Here is a 26,516-nt window from a genome sequence, read left to right as displayed (position 1 = left end):
ATATATATTCTGAACACTATTGATTACTGATTATTGGTCTCACCCCTTAGAGGAGAGAACATATAGGGGACTGATATCAGTTTAACCATTAAATTCACGAACGTGCTCAGTGCTTACTTGTTAAATTTCTGATTCCTGTTCTGAATACTGAATCCTGAATACTGATTCATGTTCTGAAAATAAGAATTTCTGTATATTATTTGTATTACTGTTTCTGTTGAAAGTGGTTTCGAAAACTGGGAGTTATTCCCGCCCCCGCTTACTGAGTGACAACCATATCACTCACCCACCAAACCCATCTCAGATAAGAACGAGGAAGAGTTGCTAGAAGAGGAAGAGCAGACTCAATTCTGGGGCTGGTGAAGAAGAATATTATTTTCAGTTTTAGTTTATGTTTCCCGCTGCATCTGTTAAGACGTTATTCTGATAGGTTTTACATTCCGCTGTAAAACATTATTATTTGACTTTGTATCAGACAATGAATATTCATTATTATGAATAAAAGACTGGTTTCTGAATTTTGTACTTCTGAGGCTTGTTGTCTTCGAATGTAAAATTGAGAGCAACGCCGGTGTCGACCAACCTCCGTCCCGGGACGTGACAGTGCTGCCTTATGTCACAGATGAAGTTGAGCTACCTCAATTGTCAATTTTCGACAAGAACTTTCGACTTACCTTGGCCCACCCTCCATACCCAACAGTTTCTACTAGTCACCTTGGCAGCCACTAGTAGGAACATGGTGCTACTCGAAAAGGCCCTTTTTTAGCTCGAAATATTGCTTCTAAGTGTTGGGTGATTTGCTTAGAAATTCGTGTAACACCAACTCAGAATTTTGTCTGTTATTTAAAGGCGAATATTTGATTGTTAGTCTCCCAATTAATAATCGTTATCTTACATGATTTTGAGTTTAATGTTTCAGTTAGAGGTTTGGATAAGAATCAACAGCTGACTGTTGACATGATCTGCTGGATTTTAGCTACTGAATTTTCGGCCGCTGGAAATGGTCAGTTGCTGAAAATGTAAGTTGTTGCCAATTTCTGCTACTACAAAATTTTGTTTGCTGAAAAATGACGGACTCATGAATTTACTAACAGCTGAAATTGTTAATTATGCTGAAAGTTAAGTTCTCACATCTGCAGCATGCGATTCATGGAGAATAACACCTGCTGTATGTGATTTTTACTGTAACATATCTTGTTCCTTCGAATTTTACTCGACGAGGCGTGTTGTGTACCTTATTGTTCTTGAAGAAGTTCGGTGCTTGTTTTCGTTTTTTACACTTACATGATAATACATGACATCCAAGAAGGATGGATATATCGTTGCCAAACTAATATTAAAGGCAAAATACCAACACCAATAGAAACAAAAGACGTTATCCTTACACACCACCAGAAACTTCTTATTTCATTCCTTCCCTTTCATTATTTACTTACACAACAATTGAATCAAACACCCTAAAAGAAATACAACTCAATCCCTTGATCAATTATAACATAAAACATCCAACTCCACCCTTTAAATTAAAAAAGACTCAATAACCAAGAAAAAGATCAAACAAAGCTTCAAGAATTGGGGAAAAAAGAAAAAAGAACCGTAAAAAACAATATGTTCTCCTCTCTCTATCACAATCAATTCCACCATTGATGAACAGCTATACCTTCATCCTTTACTTTACCATACAAGGCTAAACACTGCCAATATGCTCTCTTGCTGCCATTCTTTTCCCCATCTTGCCATTGATTTCTACACTCCAAGAACAATTCATCCACAAGACTTAATGTCCTGTCTCTGAGCATCCCCTCCACCACTTGTGCCTCCGCCTTCATCACGACATAGTCCTCCCGTTTCACGTTCTTCGTTAGCCAAGTCGATATACCCATGTCTTGAGGTGTGGCTCGTTGTGAAGGTGCATCATTGTTGGTCACAATCTCCATATCATAAACTTCAAATTCTTGATCCCTCATGGGGTAGTTCTTGTAAAACCAGTCAAGTGCTGTCAAGTCATCTGAGATGAAAATGCGTCGTGGATACTCATCCAAAGAATCCTTCAACAGATCAGGAAGGAACTTGATTTTCCTTGATGTAAAGCTTGGTTTTTTCATCAGTGTTGAAAGTCTCGGGGGCTCGAGATATACATCCTCCAGGTTTTTCAATGCAGCTTTCTTTTCCTCGGGTGTTACGCCAGAAGACGTATGCTTTGTTGGGGAATTATCAACACCATACGAAGATTGCCCCTTTTTACGCATTGCCACCACCGTGTTTTCGAATCTTCGGAGATACACGATCTTGTAACTGCTCAAAAGTTGCAGTTCAGGCAAGGGATCACTGCCCAATGGAGAGATTACCAGCGCACCCTCTTTTAAAACACCATCAAACAGATGGATTCTGCGAAGGCACCACGTGAAAACAAAATCAAACGTTTGGGGTTCAACCATATTCTTCCGCTGCAGATCAGCTCCGATGAGCAAATCAATACCCGTGTCTTTCAAGAACTGGAAATCATCTTCATTATCGCCGTTACCAGCACCAAGAACGAAACCCTTTTGGCCTTTCTTGATGAGGCCTTCTTCTAACAAATCATGGAGAAGAAGGGGCAGGATCTTGAACCCATTGACCATATCTGCATCACCATCAGGCTTGAATAAAGCAACATTGGAAGAGGTTCTCAGCATAGAACCAATAGAAGACAATGCGAGAATAATCATCGCCAAAAACAGAATTCGCGACAAGACTCGCAGAACCCATGAATTCGGGTAGCTTTATTATCAAAAGTGTGTGAGAATCTGAATCGATTCCCACCCCATTCAGCTCATTCACATCATAATCAACGTTCTTGGCCACGGGCCCACGAGCCAATTTATCCATCCTACGATAACGATCCAGCAACAATCTTTGTAGAATTAAACAGCAAGAAACAAACAAAATCACTTTGAAAAGAGGCAATGCGCACCCAGAAATTTCGAAAAAAAAGAAAAAGGAACGGGAAAATCAATTGTGAAAGAGAGAGAAAAACTAGAGCGACAATGGAGGGAAATCTTAGCGAGTGCAAAATCTTGAAGCGGTGTGGTTTCCACCCATCAGAGCAACACGACTGCTTCGGATTCTACACCAGAGGAGCAATAACTGCCTGATTCTTGCGATTTCCATGATCTTCTTGTCCAAATCCCTCACTTTTTTTGCAAATAAATTCAAAGGGCACTTACATCCTGATCAAGAAACACAGTAAATGTTGTCCGAGACTCAACCACCATCAACGAAAGAAATAAAAAAACAAATGTGATGATGGCAGAGACAGAAGGGTGGTTGGTGCACGAAGGACAGAGGAAACAACAAAAACTTGGATTCAAGAATAAATTTTGGTGGTGTATTTTGCGGGAATGGGCGTTTAAATATTGCTTGGAATGGAGGGTTGTAGATTGAAAGAGCGTTCCAGTTTTCTTGCGCGTGGAGACCGTGGGGAAACAAGGGTCACTGAATCTGGTTTAGTATAATTTGGGGTCATTGTTCTTGGTCCTTTGCTGAAATCAAGGAGAGAAAGCGAGGGGTTCTGGTAATCTTAATTCTTTCATCTTTTTGGTTGGTAAACAAAGATTCTTTTGATGTGTGTAATTTGCTGGGGTTAAGAGGAAATATAGGTACACGTAGGCACCTGAAAAGAAGATGACATTTAAGACAGTTGTCAAGATTGTAGTTAGTTTTTTACGAAAATCTCGTCGAATACGATTTTACGAATCGTATTTTTTAGATGAATATTTATTTGGATCATTCATGAAAAAGTATTATTTTTTATGCTAACAATATTACTTTTTATTGTGAATATCGGTAGGATTGACATGTCTCACAGATAAAGATCCATAAAACCGTCTCACAAGAAACCTACACTTCGTTTTTTTGTGCCGGAGGATTGGGCGCGACAAGATTATTATTGAATCACATGTATTTCTAATAATCTATTAATCTATTAATAAGAATCTCTATAATAGAGACAAAAATGGTGTCTTGGTCTGTTTTTTTGCCATTCCAATTTTACCCTTATGTTATATTAATATTACACTTTTGTTTTTATTTTTAATTTTAATTTCAACAAACACTTTTGTTTTTTTTTTTATTACAACAATTCAAATGAGACTTTAGTCCCTCGATAATTTTTCAAATTTCACTTTAATCTCTCGATAGTTATAAAAAAAACTATACTCATGCACCACATGTGCAAAGTAGCTAGTTTAAATAATAGATCAATTCCATCATTGTTTGTTGGAAGCTTCTATGATAGATTACATCCGTCGTCTATACTCCATTCGAAGAATGCTTCGAATCATGTGGCGCACGAATTGGCTCGAAGAAGTATTCTTTCTTATCATAACTTTGTTTTTGGGCTACCAGGATTGCTACCAAGATCTATATGTCCAGGAGGTCTTGAGTTCTAATCCTGGGAAGGTAAAAGCTCAGTGTCTGGGCTGGAGAAGTCCTATGAGTAATGATCGCGGGTGAGTGGTGTCGGGTCATTACAATAAAAGCTCAACTGGTACCAGGATTGCTGCCAAGACCTATATGTCCAGGAGATCTTGGGTTCTAATACTGGAAAGGTAAAAGCTCCAGTGCCTGGGCTGGAGAAGTCCTATGAGTAATGATCGCGGGTGAGTGGTGTCGGGTCATTACAGTAATTATTATGAGAACAATAAAAATTTTATTTAGATAGTTGTGAGTTGTACGAGATAAATTAGCATTTTTTGATAAATAATTAATTATGAATCATTATTTTGTTTGCAAAATGAGATAGACATTGTATAGTTATAAAACTTGTTTTTTCTTGATTGAATGACTGTAATAATATTTGAGTTAGATTAAAATATTTTGGATTAACCAATATCAATATATGGCTCAATCACCTGTTATTTTCATTCCTACACGATTAGTAAATGAATTATTTGTTATGTTGTGGTACACCAAATTATAAAATGTACTTGTTTAAATTTAAGTTATAATATTTTTATTGAAATGACTAATTCTTATATTTTTTAATATATCCCAATTTTCTTATTTTTTAGGGAGATTTTTTTTGTTTGAAACAATTTATATATATTTATGATATTTAATAAAGTCCTATAAATTGAAGAGAGACATATTTTTTTATAGAAGATTGTATTGTGAAATATTTAGCAAACAATATTAATTTTAAAATAACATATTTAGACAAAGTATAATAATCATTTTTTTTTAAAAAATGGCTTTTACTATATTTGTCAAGGCATGTGCTCTTAATTAATATTTAATTATCAAACAACAAGGATTAAATGGTGTAAACAAAGAAAACGAGTTTAAAACGTTCATTTGGGCCTACAGAAATTTCGGCATGACCTCCACGTAAGTAGTACGTCCCAAAAATTTCAAAACACAACAACAACAATATACGCTCGAAAAAACATCAAGTTCACAATCAACCAAACAAATATCCTACAGCCGCACTGGCCAAGACTAGACACGACATACCATAAAAAAAATCAAAAACAACATAAAAACATCACCATACAGCTACACAGGGCATCTCCCTGGCAAATGTATCAAACCAGTATAATATATAGATATCTGGGAACTCTGACTACAAACCAACTGACTACTGGGTACCACTTGCTGACGCTCCACCAAACGTGTCAAATCCCCTAGAATGACCTGTTATGGCATCAAAAACAACCACAACATAAAAAGAAAACAGGGGTCGGACTCCAGTATGACAAACCAGTAAAATTACGACGTATATTAAAGACATGTAATAATACCAAGTAAATGCTATGATATGCGATGCATGAATGATAACAATGGAATAATGGATACCAAATGGAGTCCAAATGAATAGCATCATCAATAGTAAAAGTGGCCACCGTGCCAGGAATGCAGCATCAAATCGCCGCTCATCCATGCACGTAGCATCGGGAATGCGAGTAGCTAAGTCGCTCGTTCCTAGCTGTCATCTGGGAATGTGGCTAATTCTAACCCACTCATCCCTCTGATGACTCAATATATCTCAACTGAATCAACATAAATCGTCGGCAAAGGAGTCAATGCTCAATATGTTATGCCAACACAATTAATGCATGAATGTAACAGAATAAACATTCAAGGCACATAATAGCAAACAACATTCACCGAATATTCTTACACGTCAATATAAGCGTCATAATGACATAGGTTTGAGCGTACATCGACTTCAACTTACAATACCACAGTAATTTCTTAAGGACTATCGGCTGAACTCGCCCAACAATAATATCTACAATATAAATTCGTTATATACTTCAATATACTGTATTCTAATCGACTAAAACAAATTATATCGGAGCGGTTAAAAATATAATTCCGGACAGCGTATAAAACCCAATCAAATTCTATAATTTCAAGCTTAATACCTCAAGAAATGAAGCTTAAACACACAATGGTGATCTCGCGAAGATGGCTCGTCGGAAACACTATTTATGATCTGAAAAAAGAGCTGGAAATTAGGGGAAAAGCTTAATTTTCCACTACACAAACTAATCCACCAAAACATAACTAAGAATTGAAGCCCAAAAATCTTACCTAGAACCGAATCGAAGCTCACGCACAGTGCTGGAAAACAAGACCTATCGAGCTCGCAACCTTCTGATTCAAGGCAGGAAAAAGCTCTAAAGCTGAAGGAAGAAGATGGCTAGGTGCTGCACTTCAACTCCAGCCTCTAACGGTGCGACGCGACTGAGGCAGAAAGTCAGGAAGAAGGGCCGAAGGTTTCTGGAATGGAAGAGAACTCTACTCTGCTGTGTATGTTATCTCATACAAATGGGTTTGGGTAATTATAATTAAATGAAATAGGCTGGGCCTAATGCTACTTGGGCCTCACATTCTCTCCCACTAATGAAAGATTTTGTCATCGAAATCTAACATACACAATACTGGTAACCAAAACATTACGACTGATAATACATAGGAAATTCAGAATACATAGCGTAATTCATTACATTTTCAAACAAATGAGGCCATTCTTGTCGCATCTTTGCCTCTAATTCCCAAGTAGATTCTTTTCTTCCATGTCTACTCCACTGTACCAAAACCAATCCAATCGTCTTGTTCCGGAGTTGTTTTTCCTTGCGGTCCAAAATTTGCACTGGATGTTCAAAATAGCTAAGAGAAATGTCCAACTCCACATCCTCGACATTCAAGATATGAGACGAATCTGTCTCATACTTACGCAACATAGATACATGAAACACATTATGTATCAAAGACAAACTCGGCGGCAAATCCAAACGATAAGCCAATGTGCCAATCCTCTCAACAATCACATACGGACCAATATAACGCGGAGCTAACTTCCCTTTATGTCCAAATCTCATTGTACCCTGAAATGGTGATACTTTCAAGACAACATAGTCGCCCACTTGGAACTCTAAAGGTCTACGCGTTTTATTAGCATAACTGGCTTGACGATCCTGGGCAGCTTTCATCCTTTTCCTGATCAGTTCAACTTTATCTTTCATTTTTTGAATAAATTATGGTCTTGACATCTGTCTTTCTCCTACATCTTCCCAACATATCGGCGATCTGCACTTTCTTCCATACAAAGCTTCAAATGGTGCCATACCAATTGTTGCCTGAAAACTATTATTGTAAGAGAATTCAACCAAAGACAATGATTCTTGCCAACTACCTTTGAAATCCATCACTACTGCCCGTAACCCATCTTCAAGCGTTTGAATGGTTCTTTCTGACTGACCCTCTGTCTGTGGGTGATAGGCAGTGTTCATAACCAACTTTGAACCCAAATCTGATTGCAAACTTCCCCAAAACTTCGAAACAAACCTTGGATCACGATCGGATACTATGGTTACTGGCACACCATGCAATCTTACTATATGATCAATGTACAGTTTCGTCATTTTCAAATAAGTACAAGTACGAATAAAATGAGCTGATTTAGACAATCTATCAACAATCACACAAATCGCATCACAACCACGATTAGAACGAGGTAGATGTGTCACAAAATCCATGTCAATGTGCTCCCAGTTCCACTGCGGCACTTCAAGACAATGTGCTTCCCGTAGTAGGGCTTCTTTCAAATCTATCAAATTAGGAACCACAAGTATACCATTAAAGCGCAGACTACCATCTGAGGCAACACTAAACTTTTCTGTCTGACCTATTCGAGACAATTCTTTTAATCTATGAATGTACGGATCGATCTTCTGTGCTGCTTTGATGCTGGATAAAATCTATGGCTCAACTTGAATAGATGACACTATAAAGTAGTCTCCACTGATCTGATAAGTCCATCCTGAAGTTCCCAAGTGTTCGTGAACTTTAGAGACAGTCAAAGATGTCAGCGTAGCATTCTGAACTTTCCTGCTGAGAGCATCTGCAACAAGATTCATTCGACCTGGTTGATACTGAATCTCACAATCAAAGTCTTTAAGTAACTCCATCCATCGACGATGTCTCATGTTCAAGTCAGGCTGTGTGAAAAGATATTTAAGACTTTTTTGATCCGAATAAATCACAAACTGCTCACCGTACAGATAATGACGCCATAACTTCAATGCAAACACAATGGCAGCCAACTCTAAGTCATAGACTGGATATCGGGTCTCATGCGGCTTCAACTGACGAGAAGCATATGCAATCACTCGCCCATTTTGCATTAGAACACAACCAAGTCCATTTAGAGCTGCATCTGAACAAACAACATATCCACCTGAGCCTGATGGCAAAGCCAGCACTGGAGCTGTTGTCAACTTTTCCTTCAAAGTCTGAAAACTTGACTCACATTCATCAGTCCACACAAAACGTCGATCTTTTTGCGTTAATTGGGTAATAGACCTTGCTATAATAGAAAATCCTTCAATAAAAAGCCTATAATATCCTGCCAAAACCCAAGAAACTGCGAATATCGGAAATATTCGTCGGTGTTGGCCAATTGATAATAGCTTCCACTTTACTAGGATCCACTTATACTCCTTGAGGTGATATAACATGACCCAGAAATACTACTCTGTCCAGCCAGAATTCACATTTAGAAAAATTTTCATACAATTGCACTGCTCTGAGTGTTTGGAGGACCAACCTTAAATGTTCTCGATGCTCCTTCTTTGTTTTTGAATAAATCAGAATGTCATCTATGAAGACAATAACAAATCTGTCTATAAATTCTCGAAAAACACGATTCATCAAATCCATAAAAACTGTCGGAGCATTAGTCAATCCAAAAGGCATAACTAGAAATTCATAATGTCCATAACGTGTTCGAAATTCTGTCATCGGAACATCTTCCTCTCGAACTCTAAGCTGATGGTAGCCAGAACGGAGATCGATCTTTCAATACATTGATGTACACTGCAACTGATCAAACAAATCATCGATACGCGGCAGAGGACACTTATTCTTCACAGTAGCTTTGTTCAACTGCTTGTAATCAATGCACATTCTCATCGTTCCGTCTTTCTTCCTGTACAAACAATATCGGAGCTCCCCAAGGTGACATACTTGGTCTAATATAGCCTTTTTCCAGTAAGTCCTGTAATTGCTCTTTGAGTTCTTTCAATTCCGCTGGAGCCAAACGATATGGTGCTCTAGAAATAGGATTTGTCCCAGACACCAACTCAATGCTAAAATCGATTTCCCTCTGGGGTGAAAATCCAGGAATCTCATCGGGAAATACATCAGGAAATTCCTATACAACAGGAATATCTGAAACTTCAAATCTTTTTCCCAGTGTCGAATCAACTGCATAGATCATGAATCCTTCATTTCCTGTCGACAAGATTCTAAACATTTCCATTGCTGACACTAATGGAATACGTGATTGCGAATCACTACCGTAAAAATTCCATTTACTGCCATAATACGATCTGAATCTGACGACTCCATGAAAACAATCAACTGTAGCTCGATAATTTGACAGATTATCCATTCCCAAAATACTGTCGAAGTCAGACATATTTAGCTTGATGAGATTAGTTATAATAATATTATCATCGAATCTAATCACACAATTCAGAATTATCTCATGAGACATCAAGCATACACCGGCAGGTGTAGAGACTGACATAGTATCTATCAACAGAGTAGTAGCAATCTCATGCTCATCAACAAATACAACAGATACAAATGAATGAGATGCTCCTGTGTCTATCAGTATACGTGCAGGATGATTAAAAATAAGGCAGATACCTGCAATAACTCCGCCCGGTGCGTCTTGAACCTGATCCTGAGTTAGAGCATGAACTCTATCCTACTGTGGACTTGGAAAACTCTGTTGTGCAGAACCTCTAGGCTGAGGATAGCTAGATTGCTGAAAAGACTGAGTCGTAACAAAAGGTCTAGTTGCTTGTCCTCTAAAACCCTGACCAAACTAAGGCTGCTAAAATTTTTGTCTTACTGCATTCGGACATACTCTAGCACAATGTCCAACTTTCCCACATATATTACAAGATCCATGAACTCCCGTACACTGAGTATTGAAATGCTTACCACCACAACAATCACAAAATACTCCACCTGGTGGCCCAACTGAACTTCCACGCTGACTGCCAGAACTAGAAGAACTACTATGAGTCTGTTTCTTGAACTGTTTTCCCTTGGCCTTAAAGTTTTGCTGCTTTGGTTGTTGATAAGACTGCGAAGGCTGATACGGCAGTAAATGACGGTATAGCGGTGCACCAACTGGCATCGGCACATTACCTCCGAAACTTTGAGGAAAACATGGCTGAACTGACTGTGGTTCTGCCAAAAGTAGACTTGCCTCCACATTCTTGGCTTTCTCTACAGCATCGGCATAATTAACAGGCGCTCCAGCTACTACTAAAGTGCAAATGGTTTGATTCAATCCTTGCATAAAATGCGATAGCTTGTTCCGATCACTGCTAGCAACATGAGGAACATAGGCAAGAAACACTGAAAATTGAGAAGCATACTCCACTACAGTCATGTTACCTTGAGTCAATCTCTTAAATTCAGCTTCCTTGGCCGAATAATACAAAGGCGGTGAATATTCTCGAGCAAACTGAGCGCAAAATACATCCCAAGTAACTCTTTAACCTAATTCTTTCAGAGCTTCCTCAGTAGTTTCCGACCATAACTGAGCTCGGTCTTTAATTGACAAATAGCCAACTTAAGCTCCAAATCAGGAGTGTACTCCAACATATTGAACAAATGCTTCATACTTTTTAACCATGCTACAGCTTTCTCACCATCTTCATTTCCAAAGAATCGAGGAGGACGCATGTTCTGAAATCGGGATATCACTAGTTCTATTTCACCCATTCCTCTATTCAACTGATCCACTTCATGCTCAACGTTAACATTTCGTGCTTCACCACGAAGACGACGACCTCGTCTTCCCCATTCAATCTCGTTAAGTCCTCTCACATTAAGAGCTTCAAATTCCTGAACAACTTCCTTTCATTTTCTTCCCTTACGTCCAGATGCCATCTACAAGACACAAGGATTTAATCCACAGGCAGAAACAAAATAATCAGTTTAGTATAAAAGCATAAACTTAACTAATAGGAAATTTCTAAATTAAATGTCAAACTTAATCAACTATACGCTCTAGTCATGCTAATACAATTAATTTAAAACATATAAACAAGTAAGAGAAAATAATCAAACACATGCACAATCATTTTATTTGTGTCTAAATTCGAGTGTCCTAGACTCTAATTCGAGCGTATCCCAGTTATGCTCTGATACCAAACTGTCAGGGCCCGCGCTCTTAATTAATATTTAATTACCAAACAACAAGGATTAAATGGTGTAAACAGCGAAAACGAGTTTAAAACATTCATTTGGGCCTACAGAAATTTTGGCATGACCTCCCCGTAAGTAGGACATCCCAAAAATTTCAAAACACAACAACAACAATATACTCTCTAAAATAACATCAAGTTCACAATCAACCAAACAAATATGCTACAGCCGCACTAGCCAGGACTAGACACGACATACCATAAATAAAATTCAAAACAACATAAAAACATCATCATACAGCTACACAGGGCATCTCTCAGGCAAATGTATCAAACTAGTATAATATATAGATATCTGAGAACTCTGACACAAACCAACTGACTACTGGGTATCACTCGCTGACGCTCCACCAAACGCATCAAACCCCCTAGAATGACCTGCTATGGCATAAAAAACAACCACAACATACGACAAACCAGTAAAATTACGACGTATATAAAAGACATGTAATAATACCAAGTAAATGCTATGATATGCGATGCATAAATGGTAACAATGAAATAACGGATACCAAATGGAGTCCAAACGAATAGCATCATCAACAGTAACATTGGCCACCCATGCCATGAATGCAGCATCAAATCGCCGCTCGTCCATGCACGTAGCATCGGGAATGCGAGTAGCTAAGTCGCTCGTCCCTAGCTGTTATCTGGGAATGTGGCTAATTATAACCCACTCGTCCCTCTGATGACTCAATATATCTCAACTGAATCAACATAAATCGTTGTCAAAGGAGTAAAGGCTCAATATGTTATGCCAACACAATTAATGCATGAATACAACAGAATAAACATTCAAGGCACATAATAGCAAACAACATTCACCGAATATTCTTACACGCCAATATAAGCGTCATAATGATATAGGTTTGAGCGTACCTCAACTTCAACTTACAATACCACAGTAATTTCTTAAGGACTATCGGCTAAACTCGCCCAACAATAAAATCTACAATATAAATTCGCCATATACTTCAATATACTGCATTCTAATCGACTAAAACAAATTATATCGGAGCGGTTAAAAATCGAATTCCGGACAGCCTATAAAACCCGATCAAATTCTGGAATTTCAAGCTTAATACCTCAAGAAATGAAGCTTAAACACACAATGGTGATCTCGCAAAGGTGGCTCGTCGGAAACACTATTCACTATCTGAAAAACGAGCTGGAAATTAGGGGAAAAGCTTAATTTTTCACTACACAAACTAATCCACCAGAACACAACTAAGAATCGAAGCCAACAAAATCTTACCTAGAACCGAATCGAAGCTCACGCACAGTGCTGGAAAATAGGACCGATCGAGCTCGCAACTTTCCGATTCAAGGCAGGAAAAAGCTCTAAAGTTGAAGGAAGAAGATGGCTAGGTGTTGCACTTCAACTCCAGGCTCTAACGGTGCAACGCGGCTGAGGCAGAAAGTCAGGAAGAAGGGCCGAAGGTTTCTGGAATGGAAGAGAACTCTACCCTGCTGTGTACGCTATCTCATACAAATGGGTTTGGGTAATTATAATTAAATGAAATGGGCTGGGTGTAATGCTACTTGGGCCTCACAATATTTGTCAGTCATAATTAGGAATAAACGGAAATATATATTTTTTTAATGAATAAGATTAATTTTAATATTTATATTATTTTTGAATATATTATTATCTAATACATATTTTTAAAAAATATGATTGACTGAATTAAATTTTGCATGGGATAATTATAATAACAATATTAAATATCTTTTACTTTTTTAATTTTTTAGTTAATTTTAGTATGATATAGTATGATATACTACAATAATATTTTAAACTAATATTTTTTTATTAATATTAGTTAAAATTAGTATATTTCAAAGTTGAATAATTATTATTTTCATGTATTATTTAAAAATGTGATTGAACCAACTAATTTTATTAATATTTACTTAATATAATAATAATAACAAAACTAAATGTTTTTTAGTATTTATTAATCGTTAAATAACATTATTTAATATTATTATCATATAATATCATCTCACTACAGAAATAATATATACTAATATTCTTTTGTAAAGACAACTTAATCATTTAAACTAATTAGCTTATTTATGTATTAAGAATTATTGATTATTTTTTAAATAAATTAATCATCTTTATCACATTTATCAATTCATTGTCAGCATCTACTTTATTATTTACAGTGGAAAAACAAAACAATGCTATTTAATATGAAAATATGTAGTTACATTTTTTTGATAACAAATATAATATTTGTTATATCCTGATTTTTTGTTTGCAAGATGGCTGAAAATACGGATAATTTGTTGTATTTGCGGGGTAGACACATTTCAAATAATATCAACGCTGTTTTTGAAAACATTGATCCACTCATACATTCACGCCGGTCTGACAAATGTCTTTTGAGATTACATCATGCTGGGATTCATCTTTGTGTCTGCCTATGTTTAGTACGCATGAGTTTCTATGATGTCATTCAGTGTGGTCCTATTAAAAATTATGATAATCACTTGCTTATATCCATAGTTGAGAGATGGCGTCGCGAGACACGCACATTTCACCTTAGAGTTGGCGAGGCAATAATCACCCTACAGGACGTTGTACTTATTTGGGGGTTAAATATTGATGGCATGCCCATCACTGGTGTAGATACCGCGTCCGACAAACATACGTTACAACAACGATGCGCAACTTGGTTGTGTTTTATGCCTACATCTTCTAAGATTAAAGGTGAACACCTTTATCTGATCGCTTTGCTAGACCACTGCCTAAATAATATGATTAATGATCACAGCACTGAAGAGGACACGGCACAATATTCCCGTTGTGTAGCATTAATGATCATTGGTGGTTATATGTTTCCGGACTTGGAAGGTGCTTCTGTGAAATTTATGTATTTGCAGTCTCTCGAGGACATAGAAATGGTGAATACATTTAGCTGGGGTCATGCTGTGTTGGCATATTTTTACAGAGAGTTGTGCGACATATGAATGGGATTAAAGGTCGATTGGTGTGGCATGTTCATATACTGCATATATGTTTGAACTTCTACGTTCATTATATTTATTCTACTTAATTTTTCTTATGATGTGAAAATTTATGTTGTATGTTATTGCAGATTTGGGTATGGTCTAGAATTACTCTTCTTTGCCCTGATAGAGCGCAACAATTATCTATGTCAGCATAGCAGACTGGAGATGTGTTTCAAGGTCTACCATTTCCATCATACGGCACACAGTACTAATCAGAAATAATTAACTTGTAATAATATTTTGTTATGTATTTTTAATGAATATATTGTGTACTTTTTAAAATTGCAGGTGGAGATGTGGATTCTCTTGGACACACACAGTCCATCATTCGGTCTGTATCATGAGAGATATGCTTGACAAGATGGTAGAAGGGTAGGTATTCAAATTATTTAGTTCTTTAAATTTTTGAATGCTTTTGAAATAAAATCTAAATGTTATATTATCAACTTGATAATCCTTTTTCATTTTATTTGCTACAGTTTCTATGGATCGTTTATGAAATGGAGTCACCTGAGGTTGCTAGAATTCATCTATGTCGGTCGACATGTACATTAATCAATTTTCATATAGTTGAGATACATAGACCAGAGCGGTGTCTTCGACAATTTGGAATGCACCATGGTATCTTGCCACCTGCTACTAACTTCGATAATTTTCATAAATTAACATGATAAGTGTGGAACAACTGCGATTGAGCGATGTATCACAAACATTTTGTAGATATGGGGAACGACATATATAATTTTTTTATTGGTGGTGATTATGTAATACCTGGTACACCCGGCATCACAATAGATTATATTGATTGGTATCATCGCATTTCACATATATTTCTCTCTCCAATAGTGGTACCTTATAATGTCATTGGCTATCATCCTGTAGATGCAAACTACCGAAAATTTATCGTAAGACATTTTCAATCTATCTACATATGTACATATATTTATTTTTTTGTATTAAATATAGCTGACATAATATATGCATCTATATCACAGACACACCCAGATCATATGCAATCCTCCACCGACATGAACACAAAATGAGTGTGACCCCAGACCATCAACTTCAAGTACTACATACACTACTCCGCCTGTGGTTTCAAGCTTTTCATCATATGAATATGGTTACCACACTCCATTTGCCGGTAGTTTTACACATTTTTTACAAAGTGGCTTTCGACTGTTTATGAATGAGAGTCTCCCACATTAAACATGTCGCTCATACCATTTCAAGAATATTCAGAAACAGAAAGATATGAGGTTGGTGGGAACATTGCTGATATTAGTACATCTGCAGCACAAACACGTACACATGGAGATGATGAGGAGATGTTAGGTCGTGGACATAGAGTTATTAGAAGACCTTCGTGTTGCACTGGGGGCATCACTACCATCATCATTAACTAATTGTTTCGAGCAGCACAATTACTTATGTCTTATTATTGTATGTTTTTCTAATTTTTTATTTAAGTTTGATGTATTTTATGCAATATTTGATTAGATATTCCTCGTATCGTTAGTAGTTTTCTTACTCGTGATCATAATTGAAATTAAATGTCTGCGATTTTTAACATGATACATTAACTTTGTAATGAAATAATATATGTAATTTATTATTTATTTTACACAAAAAAAACTATATTTTATTAATTTTAGTTATTCTAAGTTTATATAAAAACATTAGTTTTTTAACATAAAACAAAACTTATATTCAAATAGTATATGTAATTTAGTAGTCATTTATTAAAAATACATAAATTTCTTTTAATACTTCCAATTTTTATTTTTTTTAACATAAACAAAACTTTAAAAAACTGTAGGGATAAATTTATAATAATGAAAACATAAGTATAATCAATAAATTAAGTCAAAACACTCAATCTCCTAACAAATTTAAAATAATACAACACTTAATCAAGCAATAAGTCAAAACACTTGATATTTAATTATATTTAAAACAATAGAACACTGAATCTCACGAGAGAATAAAATTTATTTAATACTTCTATTAAAATGAAACATCGGCATTAAAAACATAAATATTTGTCATCATAACTCGACCTTCTCACGTGCACCTACATGAAATGGAGAACAATTATTCATAACTATAAACTTTTTAACAAAAATTATAATTACATTAATCACTACACATGTTATCAAGTAAAAATAAAGTAGAATACATTATTGTAGATATTTTACCTCTCACGGTGTCTCTCCCTCAATGATGGTTGATCCATCTCATTTCTTATGTGTGTCCTGCGATCTCTACCAACATGTCTTCTTTCTCGACGAACGGTACTGTGTTGTAATTGAAATGTAGGTTCATCCTAGTATTGTTCATCATGAACAGGGTAGAATCTTTCATCATATATGTTCACATATTTTCTAAGTGTAAATCATAGTTGTACAAGCTGTGCGGGATTTAATCTAAACCATTTTGCTGCACATATAACATGTGAACAAGGAATTCCAAATATTTTCAATTTACCACATGTGCAATCACGTGTAGAAATGTTAACATCTTGTATGTGATGTTGACAACCTGGTCTTGCTCCTGTCGCGACGGATGTTGTTTTATCCCTTTGGTGAAATTTGATTAATGGATGTTGAATTGATTGTTTTAACCACATATCAAATTTACAGTATGCATAATCAGTCCATTGTCGATTTTTTTCCATCATTTTATTACTTCATGTTAGGCGTTGAATGAGATAGTGCACGTATCATTGTAAAGTCAACTCCACTATTGCAGTTATTGTGAGACATCAAACCCCTTTCAACACACCATTAATACACTCAGACATGTTCGTCATCATTATCCCTCGTCTCCATCCACCATCATGAGTCAATGATCATTTTTCATTTGGGATGTTTGACAAATAAGTGAAAGCTGTTGCATTATTTGTTCTAATTGCTTCCATTGTGGCTTTAAATTTTCCTATTTGGTGTTGTGTCCCTGCTTCCCAACATAAGTCCATCAAATGAATGTTTTTGAACTTGATGTTGAAATTAGAGTAAACATGCCTCAAACAAAAACGATGAACACCACGGGGATGCTTGAAGTCAGGAAGATCTTACACTGCACTTGTTATACCCGCATGTCTATCAGATATAAAGCACACACATCTGTACCCTCTTGTAACATGTCGTGCAACCTTATTTAGGAACCAATGCCAAGACTCATAATTTTCTTCATAAACAAGCGCAAATGCTAGAGTCTAGACCTGATTATTGGCATCCAAAATTACTGCTATGAGTAGTTTGTGCTTATACTTGGTGTACATATGGGTACTGTCTACATTGATTATGTTGCGACAATGTACATGGTTTGAAGGCCCAAAATACAAAGTTCAAAATTTTATGTGGATGGTCATACGGACGAAGGTGCTTCCACTCTACAATAGTTCCTGGATTGTACTTCGACAAAGCACTCATATATTTAGGAAACAAAGTTACAGATATTTCTTACGTGCAATAGACGATCTACACTGCACGTTTCAAACTCTGCCATGTCTTAGCATACAATATATCATACCCATATTTTCTTTAATACTTTATCGCATATACTTGATCTCATATGCATGATCACAACGCACGATTCCCAAAAGTGTACTGGCTATCTTGTTGACGTCAAGGTTGTGGTGATCTATACCCACTTGGCTAGATATGCATGTGTGATCATCACTATATTTTGTGATCATGAAATAGCCTAATTTTTTTCAATGATGCTCGAAGTCCCCACCCACAATTGTCACCTTCTAACCAGTTCTTGCATTTGACCTTCCAAATTGTAGAGAACTTTTTACAATGATATATTATTATCTCAAAACTCGAATAGAAAAATCATTCACTGAAGTTATTAAATCATTTTTGCTCTTATAAATCATTTTCAAAGAGAGCTCTGGTCTATCAGGATTGTAAAATTTTTCCGTGATGCATAAGGAATACCAAATGAATCTTGAATTTGTTCGTCATATATTTCATTGAAAAATTGGGGAATTTCATGTAAATGTTGTTTCAGTGCATTAGGAAAGTTCTCTGTCAGTGTTGCTCCTGACATCAGAGCATGCGACGATATGCCTTCATTTGTATTGTCAACATGGTCATCATCTTCTCCGTCAATTGATGTATCATATAAATCATCATTGCTATTCATGACATGATGAGAAATGTCCTCAAATAAATCATCTTGCTCAAGCATGTGTTCAATAATTGGGGTGGGAATATTTGCAGTCCTAGTATAACTATCGAGATGTCTAACATTTGTGGTATTTTATTCATCACGCCATGAATTTAAATCCAATTGTCGTGTTCTATTCGAACCCCATGCAACATCAACTCCTGAAGGAACCATGATATGATGATCCCAACCTCTGGAGTAAAATCTCATTGTCATGTTCTATTTATCTCTCATGCATAGTCTTCTTCGGTGTGAGCCGTGATATGGTGATCCCAAGGACCGGTGTCGATCCCAGAATATGTCTGAGTTGACTGTTCATCAACGTGATACATAGAAGGTCCCGCTTGATTTAAACATATTTGTTCCCAAACCTTGCGTTATTACCGGCATGACTGCATCAAATCGTAATCATTCACGTTCTACAACACTGGCGATGAATCAACATACAAGTACATGCAATCCAGTGTGGGCAAATAAAACATAAATTGTAGACTATCATCATCTGGGATATAAACATGATCTTTAATGTAACGAGACAACGAGCTATAAGAATATTTTGTTGACAATTTGATGCTTAATTTTGATGGGTCGATCTCCAGCATGCGATGCACATAATTTACCAATTGAGAAAATGTAATAGACAGTGAGATTTTCATTGGCCTGGTCGCGGGGATACTATATCCAACCATATAATCTTCAATAATGACATAGCCACCTACATAGAGTAAGGCTCTTACAGTATCCATGTCTGGAGCGAAAACTAAGATATAATGTCATACAATCATTAAAAAAATTAATTTATGAGTTTATTACACATATATTAAAATATATATTTTATATTGGATTAAATTTCAAGAATCACTTCAATAATAATAATTATTATTATTTTATTAAAATAAATATCTTCAAATCAATTTAATTACAAAATATATTTAATAAAACCTATATTTGTATTTATAAGAATAAAAATATGTTGTGACTTATATTAAAAAATTAAGATTTTGAACTTGTGTAATTATAATTTTTGTAGATATTAATTTTTTATATTAACAATTTTGATAATTAAGAGTATCAATAAAATTGCTTTCTATGTAACCATATAATTAAATTTTACCTTAAAATTTAATTTAATTAAACTTTTAAGTAAGTTAATTCAAAATATACATTTGATGAAAATATGATAATTAGAATTATTAATTTCTTATTACTTAGCATTAACATAAACATAATTAGAATATTATAGATTATATTAAAGTGACTGAGCTATACACTATTTTATACTAAACACTTATAATTTTTTTTAACAAACGTAATAAAATACTTTATAATTTCATTAGTATTAAGTACAATAATATTAACTCATTCTCATATTAAAATAAAATAATTATATTTAAAATACTAACTTTGAAAAAAATATTCAAAAATCACAAATTTATATTTATTTTTTTTATAGTATTCCTATTATTATTTTTATATCGTGATTACTATTAAAAACATAATATTTAACAAAATTATACTTATTCATATAATGCAAATAAACAAAATTATAATTATATTAATACATTATAAATGATACAATTAAAATATAAAAAAATTACTTAAATTACCTTTTCAAATGTGGTTGTACGGAATTTGTAATAAAATCAATGAACGATGTTAATACCTGAAAAATATGAGAAACATTATCATAAATATTACACAAACAAAATATTTTTAATACAGAAAGAAAAAAAAAGTACCTTACACGTAACAATATTACCTCTAAATATATAATTATAATACTATCAACAAAATAAAAACATTACCTTTTAATACCTCCTCGAATGAAATGGAAGACAAAATTAACAAACAATATTAATACCTAACAATATTATCATAAAATGACATGACAAAAAAATTATTTCAGCAATAATATAAATTTAATAATTAACTGTGAAATACCTACAAAATGCAATCTTAGTTGATAACAAATTTTAGTACCTATCAAATACTTCAAAATTATTGATGCTCGATAAACCAACGCACCGTAGCCAGACTTGAGAAAAACGTAAAAAGGAGAACAGAAGTATTTTCCGCAAATAAATCGGAGGAAATGCGCGCGCAATTTAAAAAGCTGAAGGAGTCACGGATTCAAATTAATCCGACGGATTTATTTAATCCGTGACTCTATTTATTAAAAAAAATTAGAATGCGAAAGACTCTTTAACGGATTGCACTATTTTTATAAAACTCTCACTTTTACCATATTTTACCAAATGGTTTTTAAATTTATGGTATGATATACTTTTGTTTTGTATCACCATTCGTTTCTAAACAAGATTGGTGAATCGTTTAATGATAAAGATTTGTGAGTTTGCTAGGAACTGAAGCCTAATCCTAAATTCTAACCATCTTGATCTATGGGTCGGGTTTGCTAGTCGTAGAGATCCGGTATATTATAATTTAATAATTATTATTATTAGAATAGATCCAATCTATTTCGATTATTATGGATTTACATTCGAAGTTAACATATTAATCCGCCAAATCCGTTTGACAATTATTTTGATAATAACTTTATTTTCAATTTTTATTATTATATATAACAAATTAAAGTTATATATAATTAAAAAAAATTCTTGTGACAAAAGTAACACGATCAGGTTAACTTACCGCTAATCATTATCTGATTAATTAAAACATTCTCCATGAAGTCCAATATTATATTTAAGATTAGTTTGAATACTTATCTACTGATAAACATAAGAATAATGTGTAATTAAAAACCGAAAAGATATAATTAATTTATATAGTGTAATTAATTGTATAGTGTTTGGTGTATATGTTGAGTATGAATCGCGTAATCAATATAGGGGTGAGAAAAAATATCGAATTTTCGGTATATCGAAAATTTTGGTACGGTAGGGTAACAATACCGAATTTTTCGGTACGATAATGGTATGCAATTTGAAAATTTCGGTATATACCGGAATATTAGAATACCGAAAAAATATATTAAAATTTTAAAATATATAATATTTAAAATAATAAATTTATAAAATTTTAAAAATATAAGTTTTTTTTGGTATAAAACGATATATATACGATATCGTACCGAAATTTTCGGTATGCCGTCAATTTCGGTATAATCGGTATGCTAGTTATATTATACTGAAAATTTCAGTACGATATCAGTATAAATTTTCTTATATCGTAATTTCGGTATGATATACGATATATACTTTTTCGGTACGATATGGTATGATATACCACCTCTAAATCAATGTGCACTTATTTAAATGTTATTTTTTTTTAAGTAAAATTGAAATAAAATAAATTCATTGTTTTAGCTAAAACTTAACAAACAAAAAGGATAAAATTTAAGGGTGCCAATTTGGGTGGGTCGAGTTGAGCTATAGTACTATTCAAAAACTGCTCAACTGGAACCCAACTTGAACCCGAGCCAACCCGAAACTTTCAACCCGAATCTGAACCCTATCAACCCAATTAACCCGATTTTGATTTTTTAAATTTTTTAAAGAAATTAAATAAAATTAAAAAAAAAATTTTAATTTAAACACATAATAACAAAATCTCGCTCATATATATGATTTAAATTTGAAAGTCTAATCGTAGAAAAATAAAATAAATTTACTAAATCAAATAAACAATTGTTTAAAAAATAAAAAAATGTTCAAAATAAATATTAAATTATGAAAACTTATTGTATAAATATACAATAAATATTTTTTCAAAATAAAATATATAAAATGTAAGCAATATTTATTAATTATATATTTTTTAAAATTTTCGGGTCAACTCGGATCAACCTACCCGATCATTTTTTCGGATCAGTTATTGGGTTCAATCCGATCTGACCATAACCCGAAAATCCCAAACCCAAACCTGATTTTTTTCGGGTTGAACCGTGCCATATTGGTACATCATGTCTGATTTTGATAACCCTAATAAACTTCATGCAGAAAAAACATATGAGAAAATTGGAGAGAAACACAAACACATGAGATTTTCAAATTTTATAGGGGTTTTCTGCAATTTAATCCGCGAGAGCAAAGAGCTCTAAACCCTAGGAAAACAAGAACTTCGAATTACATGCTAGCTCATCCAATTAGGGCAATGGGAGTGGAGAAGGAAGTTCTCAGAAACGGGTCGGGCTCGAAACCCGTTTCCGGTCAAAAGGTTACAGTTCACTGCACCGGTTTTGGCAAAAATGGTGACCTTTCCAAAAAGTTCTGGAGGTAAATCGCTTTTTGATTCCGAAAAAATGGGGGAGATGTTGAATTTTCTGTCTGAGTTTAATTTTTTGGATGATAGCACAAAGGATCCGGGCCAGACGCCGTTCTCTTTCCAAATTGGCCAAGGAAAAGTAATTAAAGGTATTTCTTTTACTAGTATTTAGTGTTTTTTTAAATCTTTTACTTGTATTTAATATCTATTTAGTAGCTGATTTGTATAATTGTCTGCCATCTTGTTACTTGAGTTGGTTAGAAGTGAGAACACGACAACTGGGAATGAGATTTGTGCTGTGTTGGTGAAGGGAAAGGCTTGAGGACTTCTTGGCTTGGTTTTAGTTTTCTTTAGAGTTTATGATAAAAATATGAGCTGTAAAGGCTTTAGCAGTTTGTAGCACACATGAATTTGATTGCCTGAGTTTCCACGTATAGGTTGGGGTTTCCCGTTGCCGGATCCTTGGCAATTCAGCTTTTTAAGTGCAGGTTACGAAAATATGGATTAAAATGAAGGATTTAGAAACCCTTCAGTCTGCTTATGCATTGAACAAATTCCTCGATTTATTCATTACGTGGGGTTCAAGTATGTGATGGCCAATTTGACTTGCATATTACAAAAAAACAAAAAAAAAAACAACAAAACAAAGCAAAAAATGTAGGAAAATTTTACTCCACTTAGGATGCCTGGAATTGTTTGATGCCTAAACTCAATGCTAAAGCAGTATTTGAGATCTGCAATGTGTTGGGACATGCTTTAAAATGTGCCTGGCTTTTGGTTAGGTCACACGCTTTCTAATTGTATTGTATCAAGAAAATATAATGTTTTGTTCTTTAATCAAATTGCTCAATGGTTCTTATGCAGGATGGGACGAAGGGGTGTTGGGAATGCAAGTGGGAGAAGTTGCCCGATTACGGGTAATATGCCAGTCTTTTCGATTGTGTTTTTCTTAACATTAACTTCTTGGAAATTTCTAATAGAAAAAATAGGTGACTTCTGCTTGCTGAGCGTGAATTTTCCACTGCTTGATAGCATGTGATGTTTGTCATTCGAGCAGCAAATGTTATCCCTCTTCTCACACCAAAACTTTTGGAAAAACTCTTTCTTAAAGCTTCCTTATTATCTTATTATCTGCTTGAAGTGTGGCATGATTTACATATATGATTTTTTACCTTCTTAAAATAACCTCGTTATCAAGTTATATTCTTGGACATAGTGGATAAAATGAGCACCTAAAACATAATTAATATATTTTGCTCGAGTCAACATTGGATTTTGTGTATACTGATGATACCATGGATTAAGTTCATGTGTCCTCTTGAATTTACAGTTGATTGTCTTGCATACTCATGTCTGGATATATTGTTTCTCCTACAAACATTGTAGCAAAAAATTTCCGATTGGGGCTTTTGTTGATTCGTTATTTCTCATAATCTGCAGTGCTCTCCTGACTATGCCTATGGGGCAAATGGTTTTCCAGCATGGGGCATTCAGCCTAACTCAGTTTTGGTGTTTGAGATTGAAGTTCTGAGCGCTGAGTAGTCGACTTGTTATAGCTATTCAACTCTGGTTTTTATATTAGTACTTTGGAATGCTTTTGCATTGATACTTGGTGTTTGGTTGGAATTCTTGCTTTATATTATGGTTTATGAATGACACTTAAACCTTGGCCATTTTAGAGCGTATTTTACGTTGAGGGGTTGGGTAAAATAATTCTCTTGATTTTATATTTTTTTTAGTTTTATGCTTAGTCAAATATTTTTTTTTATTTATGACCTTTTTATTATCATTATGATTGATTGTTGTTTTGCGAAATGACATTAGGGTGTGGGGATGAATTTTAAATCTCTGAATTTCGATTATAGTTTTATTGTTAATAATGAAACAATAGTTGAAATATTAAATTTATAATTATTATTTATTTATTTTATAATTAGTTACACAAAGTAGAATGAATTTCAAATAACATTATTATTAAATGAATTTAAAATTCATCTTAATTAACATGAAATACAATATAAAATTACAATGAATGGATTTGAAGTTCATGATCATATTTTTTTAGAGTAGGTTTTTTGTGATACGGTCTCACGAATTTTTATATGTGAGACGGGTCATCGATATTCACAATAAAAAATAATACTCTTAGCATATAAAGTAATATTTTTTCATGGATGACCCAAATAAGATATTCGTTTCACAAAATACGATTCGTGACATTGTCTTACACAAATTTTTGTCTTTTTTTTATTAGATAGTTTGGCCTGATTGATTGCCTGGGTAAGAAAAAAATTCGTCTGGGTATGATACAAATCGAATTTTATGGAATTGGATTCCTAGATTTTTTTTTAAGTACTGTTATTTTACTTTTTGAAAACTTGCGTATTTAAAGAATTCAATTTTATATTAAAAAATCTAATAAAATAATTTTAAAAATGCATTAAACACTAAAGTTCGATTTTCAAAATTGTTTTTAACATAAAATAAACCAGAGAGGATACCCCTCCTCTTGGGAAAATTCCACGAGGTTGAATTAAGATGGAATTATTTAAATTTGAAAATTTGATCTAAGGAATAAATTTCGAGTATCTTTAACTTCGTTTTGTGAAATTTTGAAATACTTTATAAACATTCTTAAAAAATGAACGAGAGAATTTCAAATTTATTGATTCAAGAATATCCAAACAAGTACGGCGGATTCAAATATTAGATTTGAAAAAAAAAAAAATCACTTTAAGATCACTACATACAAAATACAATTAAAATAGCCATGACAAGTACTAACCATTATCATATTTTCTTTTAGCTTGTATTTGTACAGACGAATTTGAAATCTATCAATTTCGATAATAGTTTTATTATAAAGAATGAAATAATAAATGAAATTTTAAATTTAATATCATACTTATTTACATATTAGTTACAAAAAAATATCATGAATTTTAAATGTCTATATTATTAGGTGAACTTGAAATCCACCGTCAATAACATGAAACATTAAATAAATATATAGAGACGTATTTGAAGTTTATGGTATTATTTCTCGTAAACTATAAAATACATTTGAAATTCATCAATTTAAAATGTTAATGACTTTAAATTCAATTGAAAACAGAGCAATAACTCTCAAGAAATTGGACAAAGGGAAGAACCTTAGGTAAACATTTGCCTATAACTTCACTCACAACCTTGCAACAATATTGGCTAACTGTATCATTGTACCGTCCTCCCATAATCGACCTGAACATGTCTGCATCACAGCCTCCGACATTATCGACCGCTGCTACACATCGCTGTGACGCGATTTCGACG

At 34.1% G+C, this 26,516-nt stretch overlaps 2 protein-coding genes across 2 annotated transcripts; one reads left to right on the top strand and one right to left on the bottom strand.

Moving 5' to 3' along the window:
- Positions 1–1,631: 1,631 nt before the first annotated feature.
- Positions 1,632–2,708, bottom strand: LOC142554738 (uncharacterized). Its single transcript, XM_075665414.1, has one exon. It carries the CDS (start codon positions 2,706–2,708, stop codon positions 1,632–1,634), a length of 1,077 nt encoding a protein of 358 aa, XP_075521529.1.
- A 20,281-nt stretch (positions 2,709–22,989) lies between these two features.
- Positions 22,990–24,882, top strand: LOC142554043 (peptidyl-prolyl cis-trans isomerase FKBP12-like). Its single transcript, XM_075664652.1, has 4 exons — positions 22,990–23,215; positions 23,292–23,353; positions 24,069–24,121; positions 24,645–24,882. Exons 1-4 carry the CDS (start codon positions 23,070–23,072, stop codon positions 24,744–24,746), a joined length of 363 nt encoding a protein of 120 aa, XP_075520767.1. The 5' UTR covers positions 22,990–23,069; the 3' UTR covers positions 24,747–24,882.
- The last annotated feature ends 1,634 nt before the right edge of the window (positions 24,883–26,516 follow it).

The sequence above is a fragment of the Primulina tabacum genome, chromosome 8 (genome assembly GCF_025594145.1).
Source record: "Primulina tabacum isolate GXHZ01 chromosome 8, ASM2559414v2, whole genome shotgun sequence".
In the NCBI taxonomy this organism is placed as follows: domain Eukaryota; kingdom Viridiplantae; phylum Streptophyta; class Magnoliopsida; order Lamiales; family Gesneriaceae; genus Primulina; species Primulina tabacum.
This window is presented reverse-complemented; position numbering and strand designations above follow the sequence as displayed.

What these genes read in the sequence shown, in the direction of transcription:
- LOC142554738 (XM_075665414.1), bottom strand. Translation starts at nt 2,708, where the DNA reads ATGATTATTCTCGCATTGTCTTCTATTGGTTCTATGCTGAGAACCTCT.
- LOC142554043 (XM_075664652.1), top strand. Translation starts at nt 23,070, where the DNA reads ATGCTAGCTCATCCAATTAGGGCAATGGGAGTGGAGAAGGAAGTTCTC. An exon ending in CCAAGGAAAAGTAATTAAAG is followed by an intron (nt 23,354 to 24,068) that starts GTATTTCTTTTA and finishes GTTCTTATGCAG; the next exon opens with GATGGGACGAAGGGGTGTTG. An exon ending in GAGAAGTTGCCCGATTACGG is followed by an intron (nt 24,122 to 24,644) that starts GTAATATGCCAG and finishes CATAATCTGCAG; the next exon opens with TGCTCTCCTGACTATGCCTA.